Source organism: Chelonoidis abingdonii, chromosome 1 (genome assembly GCF_003597395.2).
Source record: "Chelonoidis abingdonii isolate Lonesome George chromosome 1, CheloAbing_2.0, whole genome shotgun sequence".
Lineage (NCBI taxonomy): Eukaryota > Metazoa > Chordata > Testudines > Testudinidae > Chelonoidis > Chelonoidis abingdonii.
Genome location: NC_133769.1, coordinates 152082855 through 152103578, shown reverse-complemented (window position 1 = coordinate 152103578; position 20724 = coordinate 152082855). Strand labels below are relative to the sequence as shown.

At 48.3% G+C, this 20724-nt stretch overlaps 1 protein-coding gene across 1 annotated transcript; it reads left to right on the top strand.

Moving 5' to 3' along the window:
• Positions 1-1303: 1303 nt before the first annotated feature.
• C1S (complement C1s) lies at positions 1304-14205 on the top strand. The gene is made up of 12 exons (XM_032773906.2): positions 1304-1381; positions 1869-1938; positions 2357-2561; positions 3311-3488; positions 3812-3937; positions 4980-5179; positions 5499-5652; positions 5847-5962; positions 6477-6555; positions 6820-6957; positions 8644-8718; positions 12873-14205. The coding sequence occupies exons 2-12, from the start codon at positions 1919-1921 to the stop codon at positions 13673-13675; spliced, it is 2094 nt and encodes a 697-aa protein (XP_032629797.1). The 5' UTR covers positions 1304-1381; positions 1869-1918; the 3' UTR covers positions 13676-14205.
• Positions 14206-20724: the final 6519 nt, after the last annotated feature.

Here is a 20724-nt window from a genome sequence, read left to right as displayed (position 1 = left end):
ACAAGGAACTGAAGGGGATTGGGGAGGTACTGCCCTGATATAGCCTCAGCAGGGGGCCATAAGGATGCACAGGGTACAAGTGCTGTCCTGACAGCTACTGTAGCACAAAACTCACCAGCTCCAGAACACTGGGCATGGACATGGCTGAGTAGCATGTACATGTGCAACCAGGAAAAGATGACTTTTATCTTGCATAGTCTACACCTCAGTCAACTAAAATCAAGCTACAGGTATTACCCTGCATCCACCCTAGAAAAAAAGGTGGAGTTTATGTGAGGTTTAGCTAGCACATTAGCCATGTCTACCTGAAACTCACTCGCTTTGAGTGAAGCCCTCAGATGTATAACATCACTGCGAAGAGTAGGAATGGGAATTGGGACCTGTAAGGGCATCCTTTCCAATGCAGCACCAGGATAGGAGGTTTGGCTGGCTCGGGGGGTGGGAGGCTGAGGAAAGAGATAAGTGTCCTTTCACTCCTAGGCCACAGGCTCCAATCAGGCCTCAATCTGGCTGGTTTAGGGGGAATGTCTGGGAATAGGATATGAAACTTCTCTGGGGTCCCAGTTCTAACATGACCCAGGTTGACTGTGATGATGGCCCCACGTTGAATCTCATGCTCAGTTGGTGGGTTGTTGTATGTGAAACAAGTTTGTGGGCTCTCAACCCACTTCCTAACATGGCAAGGGGTCACACTGCAAAAACCAGCAGAACAACTGACACTAACTGGCCCTTGCTGGCAGCCTCAAGCAGAGAGACCCAGGAGTGAATGGGCGGCAAAAACTGAATCTCCTTTCTCCTTAAGGGGTCATGGTGAGGCACTTTAGCAGGGGGCAGTGTGGTTATGGTGGCTGCTCTATTACTGTCTGGAGCTGAGGGGCCAGCATCTTTTCTTAACACTTAAAGCCTTTACTGACGACTTCTTATCAGGGCTCCTCCTTCTCCAAATCCTCTGGCCTTCACTGCCAGCCTCCCACGGGTGTGTGTGTGTGTGTGTGTGTGTGTGTGTCAGAGATTAATTCCTTCCAGCTGGAATTTCCCTTGCCCTCCCTCTTCCCAAAAGTCACCTGATTTCCCCGAAAACCAGCATATCCTAACCCAGCCTAGATCCACATGCTCCCACCCCAGGGACTCAGCCAAGGGGATTGTGAAACAGGCTCTGGAAATTCCGCTGGATGGGAGTTTAGGACGTGAAAAAGCTTCATCTGAGAAGGAGATGCAGGGAGCCATAATCTACAGGCAGGGGGTGCTACAGCATTGTGAGTAAAGGCTCAGACCCTTCCCTGTCAATCCCCCATATCACTGACTGCGATGTGGTCTGGAGACAGAAAAAAAGAGAGACGGAACAGGGAGAGAGAAACAGAGGCAAAGACGGAAAGAGAAGGTAAAATCTCCAAAACTAGCATTAGAAATGGGCATGGACAACATTCCCCATTGCTATTGTTTGGGTTGCTTGGATCAGAAAGGGGTTAATCTGTGTGGTACATCAGAAAGCAGTAGGGGGCACTGTCCCCAGACTGCAGTATAGTGTAGGGGATTCTGTGCTGTAGGGTGGATGACTCAGCAGGGAGCACTTTCTGGCTTTAGTCAGTACTGAGCCAAATACCCTAGCCTGGTGCTTGAGGTTGCTGTGTGATTGGGTGTGTGTGAGCCTATGTCAGTACTGACCCCTACACCCCACCATGATGCTGAGGTGCTATAGTGCAGGAGGTGCTGTTGTTTGGATGAGAGGTACAGCTTCCTCTCCAGGCATAGGAACTAAAGTTGCTTTGGCACGTTCCCCATGAGTTGGGACATTGAAGCTGTTGTCCTGCCCACCAAGCACGCACACACAGAGAAAACACTAATCAGTGCTGTTGTTTTTGTCTCAGTCCTGTAATTCCAAAGTCCAGAAGCTGAAGCTTTTCAGGAAGGACACAGGATGGAACTTTTGCAGAAGTGGTGAGTTGCTGGGTATAGAAGGGGAGCTTTGGCTTATTAATAATTTAATGAACAATGCAGCTCTCCCAGCTCCCAGGGAACAAGGGATGGAAACAGGGAATGGGACCTAGCTCCCCTGCAGGGACTGAACACCGGGCGGTGCTGGACCCAGCCCCTGTAGCACTCCCAGCACCCAGGAAGTGGGAGACTAGGTCTGGGAATGGAATCAGTGCCCATGTCTCCCCTGGCAAGAGCTCCACGTAAATATCTGCAAGAGGAAGCTATTCCCAGTGTACAACAGCAAGTCTGATTGCTACTGAATAACTCTGGAACTATGCTACATATTAATCTTCAGAGCCACTCACTGGCACTTTTCTGTTAACTACATATAATCAGACATAGAGCACTCCTGTAACATTGCCTTCCTCTTCCCTCTCAGGTGGCTCATCCTCTGTTGCCTCCTGGCCTGGGCTGATGCAGCCCCCATGTACGGCGAGATCCTGTCTCCTAACTACCCTCAGGGGTACCCCAATGATGTGAAGGAGTCCTGGGAAATCAGTGTCCCCCCAGGATATGGCATCCGCCTCTATTTCACCCACCTAGACATAGAGCCATCCCAGGACTGCGAGTATGACTCTGTGAAGGTACAGTACCGCATCCACCCCCATTCAGGGAAACAGAGGGGATTGTGGGGCAGGACTAAGGAGCAGCAGCAGAGCTCAGTGGGGTCTATGGGGAAGACCTGAAGGTCATCGACAGAGCTTTGTACGGGACCCCAGGACTGGAATAGGGGACCTACCGGCCCCTCTTGGGGTTGAACTCATTGAAGCACAAATGATTCAGTGCATTCACACTAGCCATGCCTGAATCAATTTGAGTTTTGCCTGGCATCTGCACTAGACTCTTTAAACCAATTCAGTTTCAATGCCCTCTGGTCACCTGTTCTCACTACAGGGTTATATGCAGAGTTACCAGCTCCGTTCCACAGCTGTCTCAGCCACTGAGCCTCCGGTAGTTTGCCAGCCGAGTGTCCACTCTCACCCATCCCCCATTTCCCTTCCACATTGTCTCCGTTAGATATGCCCTCCCAACCGCTATTAACGTCCCCCTTCCAGTCACATCCTCAGTCAACGAACCCTAGCTGTGCAAAGGCTATTTTAGATATGAGTGTCATTGACCTTCACACTGGCACCCAAACACTTAAGCCTGAAATGACTCAAAGTTAACCTCTGAACAACAACAAACTATGCAGTGTAACTGGTTGCACGATAATGAGCTGCTCGGAGAGCTCGAGTGTAGACATGGGGCATGTTGCTATTATGCCACGGGGCTCAAATGTTGATAACAATAAATTTCTCTAGTGAGACAAGACTTCTCTGTCTGTCCTCTGCAGATCCTGTCCGGTGACCAGGTTGAGGGCCTGCTCTGTGGGCGAAAGCGCAGCAAAGACCCTGCTTCCCCAATCCTGGAGGAATTCTATGTCCCTTATAACACCCTGACTGTGACTTTCCAGTCAGATTTTTCCAATGAGGAGCGTTTCACTGGTTTCAGTGCCTATTATGTTGCAGTGGGTAAGGCTGGGCCTGTCTCCGAGTCTCTGGAGTGTCCTGTGGACATGAGCTTCTGCACAGCAGTGTCCAGGGAGGGAGGGGCTTTTGCACCAAGGTCTTCCTCACAGTGCTGTACTATCACTGTCCAACTGGGAGAGACCCCAGCAGAGTGAGCTTCTCCACAGCAGTGCCAGTCAGCACTCTGCTTCAGTGCCTCTACTCTAGAGACCTCCCCTGCTTGGCATCAGTGCCTGTTTACCCCACTCCCTAATCATAACCTGATTTCTTCCCCCAGTTTCTTTTCTCATGCTCGGCTCACTCAAGTCTCCCTTTACTCCTTGCAGATGTGAACGAATGCATGGATTTCATGGAGGATGCCTGCAGCCACTATTGCAATAACTACATTGGTGGTTACTTCTGCTCCTGTCCCCCAGAGTACTTCCTGCATGAGGATCAGAAGACATGTGGAGGTAAGAGCTTCGCACCTGCTGCCCCCAACAGCAGGAGGTGATGTAGGCACCACTGATACTGAACTGGGAGGAACGTCTCCATTGGTGGTCTGGCTGTTAAGGAAATGCAGAGGGGATGGTAAACGGGAAGGAGATGCAACAGACTGGGAGTACAGAACAATAAACCAATGGGCTATAGAATGGGAATAGCAAAATGATTCACCGTCTGAATGAGGGGGAATAGTGCTAAACAACGGGAGGCAGTAAAGAGCTACAGAGACCAGTAAATCAGAAGTTTGCAAAGTGTTTTGGCTTCCAGCGAGGCCAGTGCAATTTGGGGGCGTTCCATAAATGGAGGTATCCTGGAGCAGGGAAGTATCAATATAGTATCCCACCGGGACACTGTGCTCAGCTGGAGGGGACTCAGTCTCAGAGGCCTCACATCCCAGAATGGAGAGGGACTGTCCTTCTCCATAGAACTCTGGGGAGATCCCATTTGGGGTACTGTAGGCAGCAATGGGATCCTTAACTGTAGGAAGAGAGTGACAAACTGAAGGAGCTCAGAGAGGAGCTCAAAATGCACAGGGAATCAGAGGGATACATTCAAAGAGCTAAATCCCGCCAGCTAGGCAAAGCCCTTGTTGGTTGTGTAACACAAACACTGTCTGCAGGTGTGCCAGGGGCACAAATCAGAGATGAAGGGGGATTGTTTCTGGAAGGCTGAAAGGGGAGAACTAGAGGAAATGGGGGTGAGATTGAACCAAAGGACAGGTGCTCAGGAGCCATCCCCCATTCCAGGGGGATCTGTGCAGTTGTCTCCCCAGATGAAGGACCTGGAGCTCCACTGCTCAGGACACTAGGAAATGGGGTCCCCAGAAAGTGGATGGGAGAACAATCCTCTCCTGGTCCACCAATGGGAGAGACAGATTCTCATTTCTGGCTGATGCAATGTCTCGACGTGATTAATGTAGGTTACAGGACACTGAAGGTGGATTGGAAGATGGGGGCTCTCCCCTCATCTTCCTTCCTGACCTCCCTGTCCATATTCCTTCCTCAACCATAGTGAACTGCAGTGGGAATGTATTCACTGAGCTGTCAGGGGAAATCTCCAGTCCCAACTACCCCAACCTGTACCCTGAGAGCTTGATCTGTAAATACCGTGTGGTCCTGGAGCCGGGTTACCGTGTGGTGCTGAACATCAGGAGTGAGGACTTTGATGTAGAACCAGCTGACTCAGAAGGGAACTGCCCCGACAGCTTAACAGTAGGTGGTGGGGTACAGATGGGAGATCTCTCTGACTGGGGTCCCTTTACCCTGCTCACCCCTGATCTCAGCCATGTCTCCATAGAGATTCCCTTCCTCTCACACTCAGGGTTCCCCTCTCCCTGCTCATCTCTAATCCCAGATGAGCCCATCCAATTAGAGATTTTCTTCCCCTCACATTCAGTGCCCCCTCTCCTTGCTCAACCTTAATCCCATCTGTATATCCCTGTTAAGATCCCCCACTCTGTCTCTGTCACTTTTTCTGTCTCCTACTCTTCTCGTCCAATTTGTCATTGCTTCTTGTTTATTATTTTCCCAGTTCACAGACGGAAAACAACGTTTTGGTCCCTATTGTGGCAACAAATTCCCAGGGCCTCCAGAAATTAAAACCAGGAGCAATATTCTTGATATTATCTTCCAAACAGACAAAACGGCACAAAAGAAAGGCTGGAAAATGCGCTACTTCGGGGACCGTGAGTAAAAACCTTGGAAAATGCTCACTTTGCTGCTCTGAGACAGAGAGGATGGATAGATGGTTTGGCTAAATTGATGCCTATTGCTTGGGTGAAAGCGGGATTGCTGGCTGGGAGTCAAAGAGAGAAAGGTGGGAAAAGAGAGAGTGAATCTCAAACCAGTCAGTCACTGATATCCTTTTTCCTCCCCAAAGCAATACCCTGTCCCCAGAGTGTCACCCCATACTCTATCCTTGACCCCCTAAAGGACAACTACATCTTCAAGGACTACGTGAAGGTGACCTGCATGAAAGGTTATGAGGTTGTGACGGTAAGCTGCCCATCCAGCCCAGCAATGGGGTTCTAGGATCCCTTCTCCTCAGATGTCCTGAGAACCCTGTTGACCTCTAAGTATCTCTCCCAGGCACTCTGAAGCACCTTCTCCTTCCTCCCTACCCACCATGGAAGCAGAAGGTCAGTTCCTAAAAACCTGACAGGGAGAGAATATGTTGTGTGCAGATTTTAGCACAGAACCACTTGGACAAATGGGGACTCCTTCCCCAACATCTCTGCAGTGGTTCTGGATGCCCTCACTGTTCTTGAAACAGGAAATTGCTATGGCTGACTCAGACCACTGGGCCTGTTTAGCCCGATGATGTCACGCCTTCTGCCCCACTCCAGACCAGGTCAGGCCAATAGCCTTGTCTAACCTAGTACTCTGCCTCCCTCTATACCTGACTGCTCCGCAGATATCCCTACATCTCAGTGAAATCCCTCCATGGGGGATCTTAATGTGGTTACATTTCACTCTCAGTAACTGACTGACACATTCTTCTTTCACTCAGCAACAAGGCAGCCTAGCAGCCTTTCACTCCAGCTGCCAGGGTAATGGAGAGTGGAGCAACTTGCACCACAAATGTGTCCGTAAGTGTCCCTTTCCTCTATGGCTGTAGGAGATCTGGAAATGGGATATGGACCTTTCAGCATTAGGGCACTAGTTTCAATGTGGCCTTAGATGTGGGGGAATGGGTGACCCACAGCGGGATGAGGAATGGGCTCTGAGCCTGTCTAGTGCAGTGATGACCAGTGACGAATGAGGAGTTGCAGTGGTTCCTAGTCAGACAGTGTAAATGGATTGTTGGGTGGGGATGCCTCTTTGATAACTGTCCTTTCTGTTTTTCTCTGCAGCTGTGAACTGTGGTCTGCCTGACACTATTGACAATGGCAGAGCCACCTACCCGTCAGGATTTGAGGAGACTCAGTACGAAGCCATTATCTCCTATGAATGTGAAGAACCATATTATACCCTGCAAACAAGAGGAGACGGTAGGCATTCCCCAGCAATGGTGGCCTCTACCCATGACTAAAGGCCCAAGAAAGAGCATTGTCCAATAGCTGTATTCTAACTGCCCCCAGTAAGATCCCCTTATGGGGCTGAGGCTGAGACTATATTACTAGGGAAGACTGTACTGGTTGGTGTAGCCCAGCCTCCCCCAGATAAAATCCCCTAATTGGGTGGGCTTGTAGCCGATGATCCTGTTCAATGGCCACTGCCATGGTATCTGAATTTGGTGGTTTGTTTGCATTGTGTTAGTGAGCTCTCACTCTAGCTCCCAGGTACCCAAACCACCAAAAAAACCATCACACAATTGTCAGCGATAGTCTCTGTCACTGGCAGCTTCAGAAGAGTGGTCAAAGATTTAATAGAACAGAGCACATACTCTCTGCCAGGGTAGGGGCTGAGGCACATTGGCAGGGGTTTTGTGTCTGTGTGAGGGGGAGCTCGCTCTGCTGCTTACTGGGCTGTACTCACTGTCATTCTGTCACCTTTGCACAGTAATCTCTCCCTTCCCACACATTAACTAGATTAAAAACTGGCTAACTGATAGGTCTCAAAGTGTAATTGTGAACGAGGAAGCATCATGGAGCAGGTGTGTTTCCAGTGGGGTCCCACAGGCATTGGTTCTTGGCCTTAGGCTTTTTAGAGTTTTTATCAATGAGCTGGAAGAAAACATTAAATTGTCACTGATAAAGTTTGCAGATGACACAAAAATTGGGGCAGTGGTAAATAATGAAAAGGACAAGTCACTGATACAGAGAGATCTGGCTTGGTTGGTAAACTGGGCACAAGCAAACAGTTTGTTTTAACATTTTAGTACAGCCAGATCTAGATGTACACATCTAGAAATAAAGATTGTAGGCCGTATTTGTAGGATGGGGGAGTCTAGCCTAGAAAGCCATGATCCTGAAACAGACTTGGGGGTTGTGGTGGATAATTGTGAACTCCCAGTGTGACGCAGTGGCCAAAAGAGCTAATGTGATCCTTGGATGTATAAATGGGAATATTGAATAGCTGTAGGAAGATTATATTACCTCTGTATTTGGCACTGGTATGGGCACTGCTGGCATACTGGGTCCAGTTCTGTGTCCCTAATTCATTAAAGATGCTGATAAATTGGAGAAGGTTCAGAGAAGAGCTATGAGAATGATTAAAAGTTTGGAAAAAACACCTTATACTGTTAGACTCAAGGAGTTCAATCTATTTAACTTAACAAAGAGGAGGTTAACGGGTGACTTGATCTCAGTCTATAAGTACTACATGGGGAACAGAAATTTGATAATAGACTCTTCAGTCTCGCATACAAAAGTATAGCAAAATCTAATGGCTGGAAAATGAAACTAGACAAATTCATACTGGAAAGAAGACAATTTTTTAACAGGGTGGGTAACTAATCCATTGGAAAAACTGACCCAGGGCCATTGTGAATTCTCCATCACTGGCCATTTTGAAATCAAGATTGGATGTTTTTCTAAAAGACCTGCTCTAGCTCACACAAGAATTAATAAATTAAGGGAAGTCCTGTGCCCTGTGTTTGGCAGGAGATCAGAGTAGGTGATCACATTCAACCCTTCGGGCCACAGAATCTAAGAAAACCAGTTCTCCAGGGTTGTTGGTCACATTCTCATGATGTTTTGTACTGAAATCCTTTCTATGCTTCTGTGTTTTCCAAGGGGTTTATCGGTGTTCAGCCAGTGGGGAATGGGTGAGCGAAGAGATGGGAACAGAGCTTCCTGCATGTGTCCCAGGTATCATAAAGAACTTTGTCTATGTGTGCATGTTGTGTGTGTGTGTGTGTGTTTTGTGGAGACCCAATCACCATTAAAAGTCAGATTTCTCTCCACCACTTCTCTCTAATTTAAAGAAAGCTGAATCAATCTGCCTGAAAAATTGCTGGTTCCTTTTCCAGGGTAGAATTTGACTGGGTAATTTGAGTAACATTAGATTAGGTGTTTCTGAGATCGGTGGGTTCCTTAGAAAGATCAGAGGGGGCAGCAGAAGGAAGCTGGGAAGTACATAAGCTCTACCGGTCTTCTAGTGAACCAGCTCACCTCAGCCAGTATTGGACCCTGCTACCGCCTCTGATTCCCTACTATTGGCTATGTTGGTTCTCATGTTTTAGCCCCTCAGACAAATTAAAATTCATCCCCTTCCAGCAAGTAAACAAAAAAAAGTCTGCAAAACCCAAACAGACGTCCAGCAACCTCACGCTGGGTCTTCCCTGGTTTAGTCAGGTGCCTCCTCACCAGGCCACATAAACTTTTCACTCTGTCTTGGATGTAGCTTCTCCTGTAGCCTTTTCCTGGGCTCAGCAGTCCATTATGTGCTGTTGGAGCAGGGCAATACACAGGGGACTTCACCTACCTTCGCTGGAAAGCCCAGCCTAGACCCCTAGGAAAGCATAAATGTTAACTCTCTTCAATACTCATCCATGATCTCCTAGCCAGATTACCCTGAATATCCTTTCTCAGGGCCTCTAACTGCCCCTTAAGGGGGTGTTGCTTTTGCCCCTTGCTGCAGTTAGCTCCAGCCAGGCCTTTCCCTCTAGCTAGTATGGAGAGCTTCTTCCCTAGTGCTCTCTGAGTCTCCTGTAGGTCTCTCACCTGTGACTCATTCAGCAGGCTCCCTCTGATAGGAAGCACCACCTCGGGGCTACTCGTATGTGATGCCTGGTCACCTGAATCAATCACCAGGTCCAGCTTAAACTCACCATCTGGGAGGTGGATAACTAGGCATTGGTGGGGTTGAGCTAGCTCCCCTGAAAGGGCCAGCCCGCTCTGTGACATGAACCTTGCAATGTCTGTCAAACGGCAACTCCTGAAACATGGTTTAAAAAATAAAACTGAGGAAATTCCATGACAGAATAATGAATTATGTTTCTGTGAAGTTTGAAACTGTAGCCTGGCAATTGTACAACCTAACATTCTAAACTAGGGACATTCACATTAATTGGATAAAATCCACAAAAGATGGAAAGTCACAGACTTCACAGATTATAATGTGACAAAGAGTTCTGGGGCACCTTATAGACTAACAGACGTACTGGAGCATGAGCTTTCGCGGGTGAATACCCACTTCATCAGATGCACGTCACTATGCATGTCACAGATGTATTACTGTGATAATGTGAGTAGCCTTATGTGTGGGCCCTCATATTATCACTGAATAAGCTGAATGTCACAGACAACTCTACCTTCAAACAGGGTCGGCACAAGGACATTTTGCAACCTAGGTGAAACTTCCACCTTGTGCCCCCCACCTCCCAGAGCATTGCTTATTATAAACTTTCAAAAATGAATACTGCATAATGTGGCATTGTTTATTAGACTTAATACACATTTGGCTTGAAAATTTATTAATTTCATTAGTTAGTCTACATATTTAATGAAACTAAATGAATAACCTGACAGGGGGTGTGGGGTTGGTTGGCTTTGGGCATGGGAGTGTGGCAGGGGTTGGCTGGAGACAGGGGGTGTGGGGCTGGCTTCAGGCGGGGGTGCGGCAGGGGCTGGCTGCAGGCAGGGGGGTGTAGGGCTGGCTGGAGGCAGGGGGTGCAGCAGGGGCTGGCTGCGGGCAGGGTGGCGGGTACCACGGCCATCCCTAGATATTCTGGGGCCCTATGCAGCCCCCCTGAAGGGTGTGTGTGTGGTGCCCTAGGCCTCCATGGGGTGGGATGGGAGTGGGGGGGGGGGCCCAGGCTTCCATGGGGGGGCAGGCCTCAGGGGGGCGAGGCTGGCTTGAGGGGGCAGGGGGGAACCACCCCCCAGCACTCCCCGGCGGCGCAGCTGCGGCCGGGTCTCTGCACTTCCCCTCGCTGGTGAGTGCAGGCCCGGCCCTGCTGCAGAGCTCAGGGGAGTGGGGATGGGGGCCCTGGGGAAGAGCCAGAGCAGCAGGGAGCATTGGAGCGCTCCTGGCAGCTGGAGGAGGAATGACATCACTTCCCGACCTGCCAGCCCTTGCCCCTCACACAGCGGCGGGAAGAGGGTTACACATTTAGCCAGCGTTGGATGAGCATCCCAGACATTTTGGGCACCGCTTTTTGGAGCCCTCAAATCTTGGCTCCCTGTGTGGCCACCTAGTTTGTCTAGTGGTTGCACCGGCCCTGCCCTCAAAGGACACACAGCGTCACTGCATCCATGAGACTTGTTGCCTGTGACCCTCCTAACCAATGGCCCTGCACTATAGGATTTACATACCATGAGCAGAGAAGACTGTGATGGCAAAAGATCAAAGACAATTATGTGTAAAACCAGGGCATTATACTTCAGACTATCCAGAGTTCATGTATAAATCCTCCAGAAGAGTGGGTTTGTCTGATTTAATTCTTTTTATGGCCTTTACCAAACTCCTTCACAAAGAAATCCTTCATCTTAAGGGAATATATTGCAAAAGAAGAATGACTGGTACAGTAGATGGACGATATTAATGTGGCAGTGATAACAGGGCAGAACTGAGCCTGTTTGGGTGACTTTAACAGTGAATTTCTTGACTTCTTACATTAGAATTTGAGAATGCATAGGAGACAAGGTGGGTGAGGACCCACTTGTGTTGGTGGAAGATACAATCTTTTGAGCTACACTGAGTTCTTCTTCAACCAACATGACTTCAGCAGCAATGCAAACAATTTAAGGATAGGCATTTTTATACTTCACTGAAGTTAAACTTTTTATTTCTGAATTTGCTTAGTATGGGCTGTCAATTAGTTGCATTTAACTCAAGCGATTGATGCAAAACGAATGAGATTTTTAAAAATTGTTGCGATAAATTGCACTTTTAATCACACTGTTAAAAAGATAATAGAATATCAATTTCAATTTATAATAAATATTTTTGGATGTTTTCTACGTTTTCAAATATATTCACTTCATTTGCAACACAAAATACAAAGTGTACAGTGCTCACTTTATATTACAACGCCATGCAAACACCTGTTCTCACTTTCAAGTGATATTGTAAATAAGAAGCAGGCAGCATTATCTCTGGTAAATGTACACAAACTTGTTTGTCTTAGTGATTGGCTGAACAAGAAGTAGGACTGAGTGGACTTCTGGCTCTAAAGTTTTACATTGTTTTGGTTTTGCTTGCAGTTATGTAAAAAAAAATTCTAAATTTGTAAGTTGCTTTTTCACGATAAAGAGATTGCATTACAGTACTTGTATGCGATGAATTGACAAATACTATTTCTTTTATCTTTTTTACAGTACAAAATATTTGTAATAAAAATGATAATATAAAGTGAGCAGTGTACACTTCGTATTCTGAATTGTAATTGAAATCACTATATTGAAAATGTAGAAAAACATCCAAAATATTTATAAAATATTTTAAATTGGTATTCTATTATTGTTTAACAGTGTGATTGAACTCAGAATTAATTGTGATTATTTTTTATCATTTGACAACCCTATTCCCTAGTTTTTCTTTTCTGTAAACTTTGGATGCAGATTATTTGACACAGAACTGCCATGGACAGAGGTTACTCTGGACCAGGATGATATCAAGGAGACAGGAGAGAGGGGACTAGGGAGGGAGGGAAAGCTCAGTGGTTTGAACATTGGCCTGCTAAGCCCAGGGTTTTGAGTTTAATTCTTGAGGGGGCCACTTAGGGAGCCAGGGCAAAATCAGTACTTTGTCCTGCTAGTGGAGGCAGGGGTAGGGTGACCAGACAGCAAGTGTGAAAAATCAGGACAGGGGTGGGGGGTAATAGGATCCTATATAAGAAAAAGCCCTAAATATCAGGACTGTCCCTATAAAATCAGGACATCTGGTCACCCTAGGCAGGGGGCTGGACCCAACGACCCTTTGGGGTCCCTTCCAGTTCTATGAGATAGGTATATCTCCATAACCACCCTACTAGCAAGTGGTAATTCTCCCATTGCATCCCTTTTTATTTCCCTTCTAGTCTGTGGCATTCCCAGTACACCCATCGAGGAGCAGCAAAGGATTTTTGGGGGCACCCGTGCTAAGCCAGGCAACTTCCCCTGGCAAGTCTTATTCCAAAACCCACGGGGAGGTGGGGTACTTATTTCAGACCGCTGGGTGCTGACTGCAGCTCATGTGCTGGATGATTCAAATAGCAGGCCCATAATGTATGCTGGGGTGACCAACATCAACTCGCGGTTCCAGAAGGAGGAGCCCATACAGCTGTTTGAAGAAGAAGTGTTCATTCACCCTAAATGGGCAAAGGTGGCAAACCCAGAAGCTCGGACAAATTTTGATAATGATATTGCACTGCTGAGGCTGACGGCGCCTGTGAAGATGGGCCCCAAGATCTCACCACTCTGCCTCCCTGGTGGTTCCCCTGAATATGAGCTGGAGAAAGGCAGACTGGGCTACATATCTGGCTGGGGCCGGACAGAAGACCGAAACAAAGTTTACCATCTCATGAAGGCGCAGATCCCTGTGGTGGACATGGCACAGTGCCGTAAAGTGAAGCCGCTTCCACCTGCTGATTCCACCACTTTCCAATTCACTGACAACATGATCTGTGCTGGAGATGGCACAAGGGACAGCTGTTCCGGGGACAGTGGCGGAGCCTATGCCATCAAAGACCCCCACGATGACAGACGGTACTATGTGGGTGGCCTGGTCTCCTGGGGACCACGGTGTGGTACATATGGCCTTTACACCAGAGTGGGGCGCTACCGGGACTGGATCATGGAGACCATAAGTCGATATGAGGGGGTAGAGGGATCACTCCAATAGATCCTTCTCACCCTAGGGCACTGCCATCTCACCAGGTGTTGAGGTCACATGTCTCAACAGATTGGCTGCCCTTTGATCCCATCTATTCTTTGTGCAACAGACCAACTGCATTGTGGCTGTGCAAGAGCAGGAAGTCAGAAACAATGGGTTATCTATTCCATTGTTACTGCATCAAGGAGGGGAGTCTCTCTTCCTTCCTCCACTGGAATTGCCAGGGCAGGAGCAGAGAGCATGCTGGGTAAAGAGGCCCCCTTTTACCTTTACCCATCACATTCTTTGCTTAAATTCCCTGGTTTTTAGAGAGAAGCTAGCCAGGCCGCGTCCGCATGATCGCTCCGAGACTGAAACCCATCAGTGGGGACAATAGAGGGTAATTGCTGGTCCACAAGGACTAGGTTCAGAGCCTGGCCACCAACAGATGAGGGGCTGCTCCTTCTGCTCACTGGGACAATAGAGGCTCATTGACTTCCGACTCACGTATTCTCTGTATCGCTCACAATATCTAACTGCATTAAAGGATCACCAAATCACCTCCACGTGTGTGCAGTCTCCCTTCTTCTCAGACTAGACCTAGGTTCCCAACTAAAGTGACCCATCTCCCCCCTCACTCCCATGCTAATAGCTGTAGGCCTTTTAAAAACTGTGGCTCATGCTTCCTCATTGCAGCATCTGGGACCTTTATATGAGCCACAGCTGTACTGGCTGGATCCTCACTGGCAGCTGCTGTCAAGGAGCAGGGCAGCCCAGGACGGGGGGGGGAGCAAGTGGGGCAATTTGCCCTAGGCCCCGGGCTCTGCAGGGGCCCCCATAAGAATATAGTATTCTACAGTATTTCAACTTTATTTTATAGAAGGGGCCTCCAAAATTGCTTTGCCCCAGGCTCCCTGAATCCTCTGGGCAGCCCTGTCAAGGAGAAGTGGTTGTTTAACAGATCCAGGTCTAGGAATCAAGCTGAGGGGAGCGACTCGTCTCACATTCACCTGCCTCAGGGCCAGTTTTTCAAACCTAAGTCATCTTGTGCAACATACATAAAGTCCAGGGAGGTCAGTGGACTTACACCAGAGACGAACTTGTCAATCATCAATGTCTCACAGACACCTTCCTTTCCAGCATGCTACTCCCAGTCCTGAAATCTCCATACACATTCTGGAGTAGTGAGGGAATATTTCCTCTGTTTGTGGCTCTGAGGAGACGTCACCAGAGTTACTGTGCTCCTCTCTGAGATCCTCAATCTCTGAGGCTTCATGTCCTGGAGCAAGGAGAGGATAACACCTCTCTGTATGGCTCTTGGGGATACACCATCTGCATACTCTGCTCAGGTCTGGGCCCTTGAGACCCAACACTACCTTTCCTTTCAGCCTTAGACAGCCCCCACCTGAGGGCCTGCTTTCAGGGTTCCTTTCTCACTCTGAACTCTGGGGTGCAGATGTGGGGACCTGCATGAAAGACCCTCTAACCTTATGTCTACCAGCTTAGGTTAAAAACTTTCCCAAGGCACAAATTCCACCTTGCCTTGAACAGTATGCTGCCACCACCAAGTGATTTAGATAAAGAATCAGGGAAAGGACCACTTGGAGTCCTATGTCCCCAAGCCCTGCACCCTCTTTCCTGGAGAAGGTTTGAAAATAATATCCTCACCAATTGGTACAGGTGAACACAGACCCAAACCCTCGGATCTTAAGAACAATGAAAAAAATCAATTGGGTTCTTAAAAGAAGAATTTTAATTAAAGAAAAGGTAAAAGAATCACCTCTGTAAAATCAGGGTGGTAAGTACTTTACAGAATAACAAAAGATTCAAAAACACAGAGGATTTCCCCTCTAGGCAAAACTTTAAAGTTACAAAAACAGGGATAAACCTCCCTCTTAGCACAGGGAAAATTCACAAGCTAAAACAAAAGATAACCTAACACATTTCTTTGCTATTACTTACTATTTCTGCAATATTAGATGCTTAGCTTAGATATGGCTTAGGGGGATGTATTTTCCCTGCCCTGGTTCCTTGTTGACTCTGGGAGACACAGACAAAAACCCTTCCTCCACAGATTTGAAAGTATCTTCTCCCCTTATTGGTCCTTTTGATCAGGTGCCACCCAGGTTATCTGAGCTTCTTAACCCTTTACAGGTAAAAAAGGAATTAACCCCTTACAGGGCAACAAGGGATTTTATGCTACCCTTAGCTGTATGTTTATGACAGGCCTCTTTATCAGAAAGGGCTTTGGAGGTCAGTTGAAAAAACTACTATAAGTCCTCAAAATAGCCAGATCTAGGCTAGCAGAAAGCCTGAATGTCTGATATTTGATGGCTACTTCAGCAGAAGCAGCTCTGCAGAGTTCAATTTGGAAAACACTGGTCCTTTGGAAGCTATGGAAATGGGGATACCCAATTTAAACAAAGATATTTCTTTATTCCCAAGGAAACTCTAGTCTCTTCTTTCCACTTCAGCCAAGCAGCATCCCTCTGCTCTTCACTGGGCCCTTGTTGGAGAGAGATTGTTTCCTATGGGTCCTGGGAAGTATTATGTTAATTTTCATGGAATAAAATGGACCAAAGAGTCAAATATGTTATCATGGCTCGGTCATTGTACTACACTAAACAATTAAACATTGTTTGGGGTTTTGAATACAGAGACATTGGCCTGCTTAATTCCATGGCAACAACCACCATTAAAAATCTGTATAACCTTTTATTAAAGATACAGAAAAAGAAGGAAAAACAGTTAAAGCATTTGAAATGTAAAATACTAAATGAGGCTTTCATTTTAACAATCTCTCTTCCTCCCTTTCTCTTTAGCTGTAGGGAGCTTTCATAGGAACCCCCCTATATCTGACTGTCCTTAGATGGTATTAACTGTCCTTTGTGGGGAAAAGAGAAACAGTTGAAAGTCCAGGGTTGCCAATAGTCCCTTTTTTCAAGGGACATCGGTTGTTTTTTTTTAATCTCTGTACAATAAGACCGGGATCTGCTGAGTGCTGCAAAAAGCAGCAAGAAATACCCTTGGCAAATGTGGGTGAGTACTGCTTATTCATTATTATTACCCTAGTGGCAGCTGCCGTTATTGCTGTTGCTGAAGTCTGATCCTGTTTCCTTTAAGCCAAAACAAGACAAACACACTCGAAAGGGGACAGAAAAGAACAGCAAAGATAGAAAATGCAGTTTCTGTTTCTGGTGTTGACTCTCACTTGCAGCCTTACTACTGGAGAAAACAGGCATGGCATATGGTCTTATTAGGCGGGACAAGACCTGACAAACTTATATCAGCATCAGGCTGTTTAAGACATTGCTTTTAGCTGCCTCTCTGGTCATGCACTCACAGCAGTGTTGCGAAAGTGACAGTCTTGGCCAGCTAAGCCAGCCTGTTAGTAAACAGAAGGCAGAACGAGAGTGATAGGAAAAGGAGAAAAATCAGATGGCGAAGGAAAAGGACATCAGACGGAGGGAGTGACAGGAGGCAATGAAGGGTCACATTCCAGGTGTTGTTCAGGACTTAGCTGAAGCCGGTGGAGTGGCAAAGTAATCAATTCCCTTTCTGTGGCCTGGTGTGGTTAGGACGCCTTTCATGACCAGGACGATGACATCTTAACAATGAGATGGTGGATTCCGGGGTCCCAGGAGAAGGTGGAGAGCAAGGGTGGCAGCCAGAATGGTGAAGCTCATTCCTTTCAATCCACCCATCCCCCTGTTTTGATTGCCCCCCCAATCTCTTTTTCAAGAACCCCAAAGGAGGGTGATAAGTGGATAGTCCATCCCGTCATTATTTTGTCCACCAATTAGGCCTAATTTCCAACACCCCAATATCGTTTCATTAAGTTCTGATGCCATTCTCCCATAGTTTACCCCTGATAATCTCTAAAGAGCCCTTGGGTAGTATCAGCTGACCTTTAGGTTTGGACTAATTCATTTCTGTCTCCCTTTTGTGTGAAACAAAATGTTTCTGTTGCAGGCTGAGTTGGACTTTTGCTGTCCTGAATACAGTACAGGCCACTACACAACAGAAAAGCCAGAAGGACAAAATGTTGCAGCAATTCAGAAGAAGGAAGGGGAAAGAGAAACACAGAAATAGGTGAAGTTGAATGGGCCAGGACAGGGAGTGAGAACATGAGGAGACACTGGGAGGCTAGGGATTCTATTCCCAGCTTGGACCCACATTTCCTATGTGACTTTTGGGAAAGTCACTTCATCTTTCTGTGCCACAGTTCCTCCGCATGTAATATGAGGGACACTTATAGGGAGCTTCTCACATTAGCTTTAGTCAAGTGTTTTAAGATTGTAAGGAGTTGCATGGTTTGTAGCTTCTTTAGGCTGAGCACATTGCACACACTCCATGCTTTCCTCCATGCTCCCCCCGTGGGATCTCTACGTGCTCCCCATTGTCTCTTGACCCATGCCCCCTAATCCCCCATACCAGTGTCCTCCACTCGCCCCCTTTCCATGCCAGAGGCCCAGTGTGCAGCCCATTTCAAGGTTCCCCACTTCCTCCATGCAGAGAGCTCTGAGTGTGCCCTCATTCCCCTCTACCATCCTTCAAAACGAATAGTGGACTGAGCTCCTAGAGCAGGGGCGGGCAAACTTTTTGGCCTGAGGGCCCCATCATGTTTCAGAAATTGTCTGGAGGGCGGGTTAGGGGAGGTTGTGCCTCCCCAAACAGCCAGGCATGGCCCGGCCCAGCCCCCTATCCGACCCCCACTGCTTCTTGCCCCCGGACAGCCCCCCTGGACTCCTGCCTCATCCAACCTCCCCATTCCCTGATGGACCCCCTGGGACCCCTACCCCATCCAGCCCCCACTCCCTGTCCCCTGACAGCCCCCAGAACCTCCACCCGTGACTGCCCCACCACCCCATCCAACTCCCTCCTCTCATTCCTGACAGCCCCCCCAGGACCCCTGCCTCCATTCAATGCCTCCTTCCCCCTGTCCCCTGACCACCCCTGGAACCCCTGCTCTGACTGCCCCATCCAACCCTCCATCTCCTTCCTGATTTTCCTGCTGTTCCCCTCCCTCTGACTGCCCCAACCCCTATACACACCCCTGCCCCCGACCACCACTCCAAACCCCCTGTCCTCTATCCAACCGCCACATCCCTGCGCTGCCTGGAGCACTGGTGGCTGGCAGAGCTTCAGTCACGCCGGTCAGCTGGAGCCAGCTACGCACTGCGCAGCACAGAGCATCGAGTCAGGCTGGGCTCTGCAGCTGCGCTGCCCCAGGAGCTCACGGCCCCACCACCCAGAGCATTGCAGTGGTGGCACAGTGAGCTGAGGCTGCGGGAGAGGAGGAATAGCAGGGGAGAGGCTGAGGCTAGCCGGATGTTGCCCATGGGCTGTAGTTTGCCCACCTCTGTCCTAGAGAGAGGGCAAATATTATAATTAGCATCAATATGTTTATCAGCCCTGTACTGTTCATGTCTCAGACCCTTTCCCATGGCAGAGGATCTCCAGAAGATGAACAGGACAGAGGCCTGAAGGGCTCTCAGAAGGGGAAGGAAAGGCATTGCATCCCGCAGCCAAGGGACTGACCATCATCTTAGCCTGAGGGGCCTATTCCCCTACAACTCCCTGACCTGACGGGCTTATGATCTAAAGGCAGAAACCAAGGAAGGGTGGGCGATGGGGCTACAACAGATAAGCAGTGAGCCTGGGGAAGAACTGGCTCAGTTTGCTAGCTCCAAGGAGCTTTCTCAGTGGGGTTAGGAGGTTATGGGGGGCAGGGGGAGGACAGGAGAAAGGAAGGATGGGAAAAGAGACTGCCACAGCTTGTCACTTCCCTGGCTGTGATCAGCAGGCTGGGTTCAGGAGGCCTCATGGCAGGAGACTGGAGGAGGATGAGGCAATGGCTGGTTGGATTTTACCCAGGTATTTTCCCCATGCACAGGGGGCAGCATGGGAGGGAGCATGCAGGGCTGAAGGGAGAAACTGACTGGTGGTGATGGGAATACTGGCAAAGTGACCGTGGGGATCAGTCTCACTAGATCAGCCAGGCAGGGCTTTACTGGGAAAGCCAAGGGGTTTGTGTCTGATGGAGAGATGCAGGGGGAGCTGGCAGAGGGACGCCCAGGGGAGGCTGATGTCGTCAGATCCCCGAGAAGGTGATTTTAACAGCAATGATCTTAACAGACTTGAAAAGAGGAAGGGCAGGAGAAGAAGAGGCCACCCTAGTCAAAGTGTGAAATGAGGCAGGTGGGGTGAGAGTTTTGGCCATGAGGACAGAGAGGAAAGCCCGGATTTTAGAGACGTTTGAGAAAAAGGGGCCAGATTAAAAATGACCTGAACGTGTGGGTCCAGTGAAAGGGGTAATTCAAAGATGGATCCTGGCTAACGGGTAGGGTGACCAGATAGCAAGGGTGAAAAATCGGGACAGGGTTTGTGTGTGCAGATACCAAGACAAGTGGCACTTGTTGGAGGGAAGCACAGCTGATACCCAAAGCCTGGAATACTGATCTAAGTGTGGGAGAAATGCAGGATTCTACCCTAGAGAGGTGAAGGCTCAAGGCCTAAGACCTGGAGGGGGAGCACTCAGAAGAGACCACACAAGGGGACAGAGGCACAGCTAGCATGGAGCCACAACAGTGTTTTTTTTTATAAGATGGGGAGACCGAAGCATATTTGTACTCGGAGGGAAAGGCACATGCTGAGAGAGATTGAGAAGGAGAGGGAGAGGGGGTGAGGGAGTTAGGAGGGTCACTTGGGCAGGAACAAAAGAGGGGCTAGAGGAGGACAGCAGGAAGGATGTCTCAGTGTGTGACAGAGGAGGAGGAAAGTGTACTGGGAAGTGGGGAGTTCATCCTAGATCTTATTGGTTAGGCTCTTGTTCAAAACAAGTTCTATGGCCCATGTTCTACAGGAGATCAGATGATCACAATTGTCCCTTCTGGCCTTGGAATCTATGATTTTTTTTTTGAGGACATCAGCAAGAAAAGGTAGGAGGGAATAGGATAGGGAGGATCTGAGGAAGGAGACCAAGGGGGTGAAGAGGCAGCAAGGATTTGATAAAAGAGGAGAAGTAGGGAAGTTTGGTTAAGAAGACTGCAGAATTAGAGGAGGAAAGAGGGAACTGG

Coding starts and splice junctions, on each gene's coding strand:
- C1S (XM_032773906.2), top strand. CDS start 1,919: ATGGAACTTTTGCAGAAGTG. Junction 3,489..3,811: donor TGCCTATTATGTTGCAGTGG/GTAAGGCTGGGC, acceptor TACTCCTTGCAG/ATGTGAACGAATGCATGGAT. Junction 6,556..6,819: donor CTTGCACCACAAATGTGTCC/GTAAGTGTCCCT, acceptor TTTTCTCTGCAG/CTGTGAACTGTGGTCTGCCT.